We start from the raw sequence: 8,964 nt of genomic DNA on the forward strand, positions 1-8,964 counted from the left end.
CATACATGTGTCAAAGATCCAATCTTCATAAGGCTTGATAATCTCATTAATTATTACCATAAGTTTCCCATCACTACTATTATCTTCAACAACATTGGTTTCGCCTAAAATCTCTTGTTGTTTTCCTTTTTGGTCAGATTCTTGTCTCTTTAGTTTGTTTTTTTGTTTAAAACATTCCTTTTTTGATGTGTCATTTCTTTTTACAATAATTATAGGTTTTGTCTTTATTTCTAGACTTAAATCTACTTTTTCCGTTGCCACTAGAATTTCTGTCATGGGTTCTCTCTCTAATCAATAGACCATCTCCTTAATTTTTGAAATTTTTCAATAATTGCTTATCAATTTTTTCTTTCAAAAACAAAGTATCATAAACTTTATAGTGTCACGACAATAGAGTATGGTGCCTTTAAAAGTTGAATACGAAAATGATAGAGAACATAAAAAAATTAGGACCAAATCTTCTAATCATATTTAACCCCTATGCTTTTTAAATTGGAAACAATTTCCTTAAGAACTATTAAATGTATTTCAATAGACGTACCTTATGTCATTTGATGAGAATATAACTTTTGTTTGAGATGCAACTTTCTAGTTAAGTTTTTAGTTATACATAGTTGTTCCAATTTCAACTATAAAGTAACAACAATTTTTTCTTTCAAAACATCTTGCAAAATTTGATTTGATAAAAGTAGATGTATTTGAGATAACGCCTTATGATTCTTGCGCTATTTTTCCTCCCTATTCCATGATTGTGGCATTTTATCAAAGCCAAAAATTGCATCATTTAAATCTATCTATGCCAAAATTGAATGCATCTTAACTTGCTATAGTGAGAATCTAATATTTCGGTCTAACAATGGAATATCATACTTTAAGGTAGCCATTATGAAGATCAAATAACCCCAAATAATATCAAATGATCAATAAATAAAACCCCAATAGAAAACAAACTAAATAGCGGATATGGATAGCAAATCTAGGTGAATCTTAGCTGGACAGATTTGAAGCGGATTAGACTTGGATCGGTCTGGGTTTGGATCTGGGCAGGTCTGGCCATATCTAGCTTGAGACAAAACTTGAAGAGCTTCGTTAATGGTAGAGGACTAAGGGTCAACGACTATGGTGATCGATAATGATAACTAGGTGATCGACGGCGACAACAAAGAAGGACAAACAACTGGAGAAGAACAGAGGTGAATGGCTATGAGTAGTTGATTGACAAAGATGAAGGTTGTGAAGCATAAGCAATCGAAGATGGACACCGTTGTCGGTGATGGAAGTAGGGGGTTTGTTGACGATGAAAGGCAACATGGATGGAGTTGATGGCAATGTTAAAGGATGGAGAAGATCGATGATTGTGGATGGCTGAAGAAGGCGAATGCAATTTGCTAGTTAGTTGCGATACAAGGAGTCGACGTCGAAAGCTGTTGACAGTCATCGACGACGATGAATATGGGGGCTGATGGCAGTCGGCGGCGATAACTATGGCAATTAGAAACCCTAGTTGAAAAGAGGATGACGAAACTACAGATCCAACGATTGAGATTTGCCAAAAGCTGATGGTTTGATCCAATGGTTTTGATACTAGTTTGTTAGGATTTTGGATAAAAAACAAAGCATAATTAAGCAATCAAACACATAAATGAGCACATAATTTTAATATGAAAAATTCAAATCAAGAAAAAAACCACGAGAAGAATGAACAAAATATTACTATGATGATATTTGTACAATAATTTTAGAGATATTAGACACCTATTTATAGACCTAATGTTCATATGTAGATGTACATAAAAATTATATTTTGATTAAAAAATAAGTCAAGAAGATAAATTTTTAGTTTATGATAATTTCAATCACAATTAAATTTAACGTCACAATTACGGTCAAAATAGAAATCACAATGCGAGATGAATTTGAATTTTGAATAACAATTATCTCACACACACATATATATTTATATATATATGTAAATGAAAAATAATTTATTGTCACGTCCCACGCTCTCATTTTTTTTTTGTGAACTTTAATATTTTTTTAATTGTATGATTATATATAAAAGTATGAGTTTTTTAAAAAGAGAAATATGTTATATTATAAAATGAATGGATCTGCAATAATAATATTTTTACTTTCGATCCCGTTTTAGCAAGCAGGAGAATAATAATATATAATTGGATGAGTGTGATTTTGTGAGGGGGCAGCTCAGCCTCAGCCTCAGCTTCAGCTTCAGCCTCGTGCTCCTGCCCCCTAAAATCTGGACCGTGATTAGTTAGTTAATCCACGGGGGGTAGTTTGGGCAATTCCCGCCTCATTTATGACAGATCTGGCTGCCGACAAACGAGGAGGTCGGCAAGTGTCGGCCGGTGCGCCGGGGCTTCAAAAGCCGCCAAAAATGATTTCCACTAATGAATGCGACTCCGAGACGCTTCTTTAATAAGTCCAATCCTTCCTTCCATCCCCCCAAAAATTTCGACACTCTTACCAGTGAGTGAATTTTATACATTATATATTCTATTCAGCCCCCCATTTGAATATCATCATTATCAATATTCCCTCTCCATTTCTTCGCAAAAGTTTTAATTATTATACTTAAATAGCAGAAAGAAAGAAAGAAAGAACGAACCCCAGCCCCAAAATCCATCTTCACTTTTTTCGCTCTCGCCCTTCTCTGCGTGATATCCGTCTCTACACGCGCTGATCCCAACGCGACAATACACTCTTCATTGTAGCTCCGTCAGTCAGTCCGTCCCCTCTCAATGTCCCTCTCATGAAGCCGCCGCCATGGTTGATTTCCCCCTCTCTGGAATTCTTTCACTTCCTAATCCGTATTCCTTCAAGGCATTGAAGGTGAAATGAGCAAGGGAAAAGTTATTATTTCTGTATTTTCCGTGTTTCTTTGATTTGGTGTGCACGAATCTCTTATTCGAGTTTCATCCAAAATAGAGGTTTCGGCTGAGGAGGTCATAGTTGTTTCTGATTTCGAGTTCTTATGTGTTCTGCAAATGGGTTTTGGTAGTTTTTTTTTTTTTTAATCATATTTTCATTACCTTGCGCGTTTCCAAAATTGGCTGTATAATGTTCGAGGAAATGCTCGAGATGGATCGTGTTTTCAGTTTGTTGTTTGACGTGCAAGCATACGAAAGTGAATCTGTTCATTGAATAGCAAGCATCGAAGTTTGCATTTTTGCTGGCCGTTCTCTGTACTTTTCGTTTTCTTGTTGATGTTAACTCTGATTCCTTTCTTCAGCTTCACTCGTCTTTATTTTTTTGTTCATTTGACTCTGGATAATTGATATAGTATTTCCTTTCTTATTCATAAATTTCCAATGTGGGTCTCAAGCAGAAGTGTCATTCTGCTTATGCTGATTTTATTGAATTTCACTTCGATTTTGCATTTCAGGCAATATATACTTGAGCTAAAGTTTCCCACGGAACACAGATTATGGATATTGCCGAGATTGAAGAAACTCTATCAGCGATTGGCGATCCAAAGGTAACATGGACGGAATTACTATAAGCCAAATGGGGCATTTCTGGTTACTTGTTTTATTAAGCCATTTGAGAGTGCTTCTTGGCAGGCTAAACGTCGGTTACTTTTCACTTTTGTATATCCCTAGGATGAAAGATCCTTCTGAGTAACATGAACTGAGTTTCTGGCATAGAAGTCAATTTTGCTGGCACTTTCTATAAATTGAGATTGTGGGACTGAGTAGAAGTGGTGTTTAATGCAGTTACATGAAGGAATGTGCAAAATACTGTCTGCAATTTATGGCAAAGTGCTAGGAATTTTTCCCGTTCTGGAAGTAGCACAGCCTAGGAGCACAAAAGGAATTCAGGCATTATGTTCTCTGCACATAGCACTTGAAAAGACGAAGAATATTCTTCAACATTGCTCTGAATGCAGCAAACTTTACTTGGTATGGTTATTCTGTTTTTATATAATTTATCCTTTTATATTATTTCCTTCTATTGAAATTGGGCTTTCTACTTGTAGTTCTGACTATTCCTAGTTAATTTGTCCCAATCTTGTTGTTGAGTGCCCATTTGCCATAAGTATGTGGCCCAGTTGTCAAGTTCTATTGCTTGTTGATAACCTGTGTTTTGACTCACAGGGTGCCATATGGTGCACGTAATGGCAAAAGTTATGGTTGTTTTCAGTATTCCCTTCCAACAACACTCCCTGGTGTGACAGCACTAGCTAGTAGACTTCTAATTCGTGTCCTGGTGATTTAGTGATTCCCAGGAAAAAAATGAATAAATAATGATTGGTGAAGAAAATTTACTTCATGTTTTTATTGGATTCACACATGCTGTCATACGTGTCAACAACCAAAGATAATTTGTAGTGTGGGTGTGACTAGGTTGGTGGATGAGGAAACATAATGAAATTGAAGAATTTGTTAATGGGCCAATATCATTTACTGATGCCTACAGTGTATTGATTTAATATAACTTGAAGTAAAGCTATTAATTGTTAATGGGTTGCCTACAGTGTATTGATTTAATATAACATGAAGTAAAGCTATTAATTGGGCGATAGAAGCATAATATTTGTGACTGGTTTTTGATGAGGTTGAGATATTGTTTCTTTTTTTTTTTTGTGGCTAAGTAATTTTTTTTTCTTTTTTTTTTTTGCTAAGTAAATGAATTGTTTATCTTTTCTTCTTTTTTCATAATTTCTCCATTTCTACTAACTGAATCACATTTACCATGCAGGCTATAACTGGAGACTCTGTTGTTCTAAAGTTTGAGAAAGCAAGGAGTGCTCTAGATGATAGTCTCAGGCAGGTCCAAGATATTGTCCCACAAGCTATAGTTTCTCAGGTAATTTTATTGAGGATCTGTTGGGCTCTTCTTAGATTCCTCAATCAACTTAGTTTACTGTATTTCATGAGTAGTAGTAGTAGCAAGTTTGTTGTCAGTGCCTCCCTGAACGTTCAGATGTTTAGGACTTGGTGGAAAACTGGAACCATGATGTCATAATGCTGGTTTCAACAAAATGTGGATAATATTATATAAACAGTAGTTTGGTTTTCCTACATTCTAAAAACACTATTTGCCTACTGCAGGCAACCTAAAAGACCCCTAGCCTGTGTGGCAACAACTGTTTTTTTTTTTTTATTTTAATTTCACCACTAAAATTGAAGAATGAAGCTCCGGCCAGGAACTTCAACTTCCTTTCTGTGTTGATGCTGTTTGATGCCAAATGATGTCTTTGATCAATGGTTGTATCAATCACTTGAACATACTGTTCAATTTTGGTTCTCTTTTGTAAGGTTATCCGGAAGGCTTTTTACTTTCACCTGAAGCATCCATTTGAATGATTCTTGTACTTTTTTCCTTTTCAACTACTTTTTAGTTAGATTTGTCTCTTTCCTAAATGGAATGAACATATTCACCTAGCAATGATATCCATGAAATTGTTTACAATAAGCTGAAGTATATTATTCTTTAAGATGTTTCCAATTCCTGTAAGCTCTTTTCTTTTTGTTGAGCACTGGACATTAATTCTAACTGTAATTATATTTATTTCAGATTTCGGAAATTTTAAGTGAACTTGGGGGTGTTGAGTTCTCCCTTGATCCATTGGAGAAGCAAGTTGGTGATGATATAATTGCATTGCTTCAGCAAGGAAAGAAATTCAATAGCAATTGTAGTGACAATGATGAGCTTGAATCTTTTCATCAGGCTGTTTCTAAACTTGGCATTACATCCTCAAGAGCAAGTCTTAGAGAGAGAAGGGCGCTGAAGAAAGTATTAGAAAGAGCTCGAATTGAGGAAGACAAGAGAAAGGAATCAATTGTGGCTTATCTTTTACATCTCATGAGAAAATACTCTAAGCTATTTAGAAGTGACTTCTCAGATGACAACGATTCACAGGGTTCAACACCTTGTTCCCCTACTGTTCAGGGTTCTTTTGGAGATTGTGGTGGACCTGGTGGCAATGGTCGTGCCTTTGATCGACAACTATCCAAACTCAGTTCCTTTAAGTTCAAGCCCAACTTCAGGAGATCAGGGCAGATGCCCATCCCCCCTGTAGAGCTAAGGTGTCCAATATCATTGCAAATCATGTATGATCCTGTCATCATTGCTTCAGGGCAAACATATGAGAGGATTTGTATTGAAAAATGGTTTAGTGATGGGCATAATACTTGCCCAAAAACTCAACAACAGCTGTCCCATCTGGATTTGACTCCTAATTACTCAGTGAAGGGTCTTGTCATCAGTTGGTGTGAACAGAATGGAGTTCCTGTTCCAGATGGTCCACCAGAGTCCCTTGATCTCAATTACTGGAGGCTGGCATTGTCTGAGAGTGAGTCTGCAAATTCAAAATCAATGGATAGTATTAGCTCCTGCAAGATGAAGGATGTAAAGGTGGTTCCTCTGGAGGAGAGTTTCATAATCAAGGAGGCTGAAAGAAATGAAATTGAAAGTGTTCCTGTACAAGAGGAAGAGCTTGAGGTTAATGTGCTTGAAAAATATGATTGCCTTTTGATAGTCTTGGACAAGGAGGAACAATTGAGAAAAAAGTGCAGAGTGGTAGAACAGGTAAGGCACTTGCTGAAGGATGACGAGGAAGCTAGGATCTATATGGGAGCTAATGGGTGTGTTGAAGCACTGCTGCGGTTTTTGGGGTGTGCTGTGCGTGAAAGGCATGAAATGGCCCAGGAAACTGGAGCCCTGGCTCTCTTCAATCTTGCCGTCAACAATAACAGGTTTATCTCTTGTTCAATAAAATTGCAAATATCGCATTAGGTCTAAAAAGTAAATGAAAGGATAGAAAAATTCCAGCTTTTCTTAGGGTCCTAAACACAGTAATGGCTCTAGGCTTGAAGGAATAACAATGCAAAGCACGGGGCCTCTGATTACTTCTCTTGGATTGTGACATACTTACCCACCAACCAGAACCAACCAAAAAACAATTCCTGCATCCTTTGCTCCTTTTATGTTTTTTGTTTGTATAAAGAAACAGACTTCATTTATATTCAGACAAAATTGGAACTGATATAACTCAACAGGCTGCTGTGATGATTCCTTGTGATGCCATAATGATTGAGTAAAAATATAAATGTTCTTATTGTAAATTATTATACCCTTATGTAGTTTATCAAATTTCTTGGTAATTTATATTAATTACCTGGATATGGGGACTATTACTTTATCTTAGATATAAAAGAGCAACCTGGCGTGGTGGTTTGAGACTTCTGGTTCTGAGAATGGTAAATTAGAAATTTGTTTTGCCATGCGTGTCTTGGTCTTTTTTCTTAGAGATAATTTTTTATTTATTTATCAAATTGTTGATAAAACTGTGGATATATAGCACTGTTTTTTTCCATCCTGGATGAATCTTTCGACTGCATTGTTTTATTGATGGGAATGATATCCTTTGATTGATTTTGAACAATCTTCAGAAGGTTGCTTAATCCTTGAGTAATACAGTCCCCCCCTTCTTCCTTTGCTCCTCTCTTTTCTTTCCATCATTATATGCCGTTAGACTGTGCAAAGTTAGATGGCATCAAATATTTGTTGAGAAGTATTGGATTGCTGAAAGCTGAACCTCTAGTTATATTCGTTAAGATTATTATATAGAATGAGTGTATTGGTAATTGTACAGCTTAAATTACCTGTTATTGTGTACGTGTTTCTTATGTCTCTTAAGAAGTGAGTATTTGTAATTCTGATGCATTTTTTTTTTCCTTTCCAATCTAATTTGCTGTCAGAAACAAGGAAATAATGTTGGCGGCAGGAATACTTCCATTGCTAGCAGAAATGGTTGACCGATCCAACTCCTATGGAGCTGCTATAGCGCTTTACCTGAATCTTTCCTGTCTTGACAAAGCCAAGCCCATAATAGGCTCAAGTGAGGCTGTCACTTTCCTAACGAAAGTCCTTGTAGCCGAAACTGATCCACAATGCAAGCTTGATGCACTCCATGCCCTATTTAATCTCTCTGCACACCCCTCCAATATTCCAAACCTTCTCTCAGCTGGTATCATCAACGGGCTCATGTTGCTCATCGCAGACTCAAATGACCACGACCTCGCTTGGACAGAAAAATGTGTTGCTGTCTGTATAAACTTGGCTTCTTCAAGTAATTCAGCAAGAGAGCAAATGATATCAGCCCCAGGACTAATAGGTGGGCTTGCAACCATACTGGACATTGGCGGGCCTGCAGAGCAGGAGCAAGCCGCCTCGTGTCTTCTGATTTTGTGTAACAGGAGCGAGAAATGCTGTCAATTGGTGCTGCAAGAAGGGGTCATACCTTCACTGGTGTCAATTTCAGTGAACGGGACGACGAGAGGGAGACAGAAAGCTCTAAAACTTTTGATGTTATTCCGAGAGCAGAGGCAACGAGATGCATCGGCGGTTCAGACGCATCAGCCGAGTGATAATAGAGACGAGGACATGGCTGTTCCAGAGCCAAAATCACAACCCAATTCGGTCTCAAGAAAAAAGATGACAAGAGCTTGGAGTTTTTGGAGGAAGAACAAGAGTTTGGTGGTTCACCAGTGTTGAGTTTCTAGAGAATTATGCTAATAGCTAGTGTTGTAAATCTGTTAGTGTTGAGATATTAGAATCAGATCAGATTTGAATTAGGTTTCTCTCTCATTAGGATAGTTTTCAGTTCAACTCTTCACTATATATTATTATCATTAATATATATATATATATATGGTTTTCTTTGTTTCCTACATAAATTCTCCTTATTTCTTGGGATGACCCTCTCTTGTAAGGGCTCTGGTATTTAATCATTTGATTTTGTTAGAAGAGGTAAATCGCGAGATGTAACTCAGAGAGGTCAGAGTTTAAACTTGCGATGTATCGGAATGATATCGGCACATCACAATCCGTCATTTACCATTTGAGCTTTGTTCCGATAGGCAATTCGTCCTTATTGCTTGTATATAGGTTTAGGTTTATCACTTCACTTGTGCAACTCTTCAATAAATTAATAGTGCT

General features: G+C 36.8%; 1 protein-coding gene across 1 annotated transcript; it reads left to right on the forward strand.

Moving 5' to 3' along the window:
* The first annotated feature begins 2,427 nt into the window (after positions 1 to 2,427).
* On the forward strand, positions 2,428 to 8,683 carry LOC127810619 (U-box domain-containing protein 6-like). The gene is made up of 6 exons (XM_052350186.1): positions 2,428 to 2,850; positions 3,404 to 3,496; positions 3,735 to 3,920; positions 4,720 to 4,827; positions 5,539 to 6,719; positions 7,725 to 8,683. The coding sequence occupies exons 2-6, from the start codon at positions 3,446 to 3,448 to the stop codon at positions 8,518 to 8,520; spliced, it is 2,322 nt and encodes a 773-aa protein (XP_052206146.1). The 5' UTR covers positions 2,428 to 2,850; positions 3,404 to 3,445; the 3' UTR covers positions 8,521 to 8,683.
* Positions 8,684 to 8,964: the final 281 nt, after the last annotated feature.

The sequence above is a fragment of the Diospyros lotus genome, chromosome 9 (assembly GCF_014633365.1).
Source record: "Diospyros lotus cultivar Yz01 chromosome 9, ASM1463336v1, whole genome shotgun sequence".
In the NCBI taxonomy this organism is placed as follows: Eukaryota; Viridiplantae; Streptophyta; class Magnoliopsida; order Ericales; family Ebenaceae; genus Diospyros; species Diospyros lotus.

Coding starts and splice junctions, on each gene's coding strand:
- LOC127810619 (XM_052350186.1), top strand. CDS start 3,446: ATGGATATTGCCGAGATTGAAGAAACTCTATCAGCGATTGGCGATCCA. Junction 3,921..4,719: donor AATGCAGCAAACTTTACTTG/GTATGGTTATTC, acceptor TTTACCATGCAG/GCTATAACTGGAGACTCTGT. Junction 4,828..5,538: donor CACAAGCTATAGTTTCTCAG/GTAATTTTATTG, acceptor TATTTATTTCAG/ATTTCGGAAATTTTAAGTGA.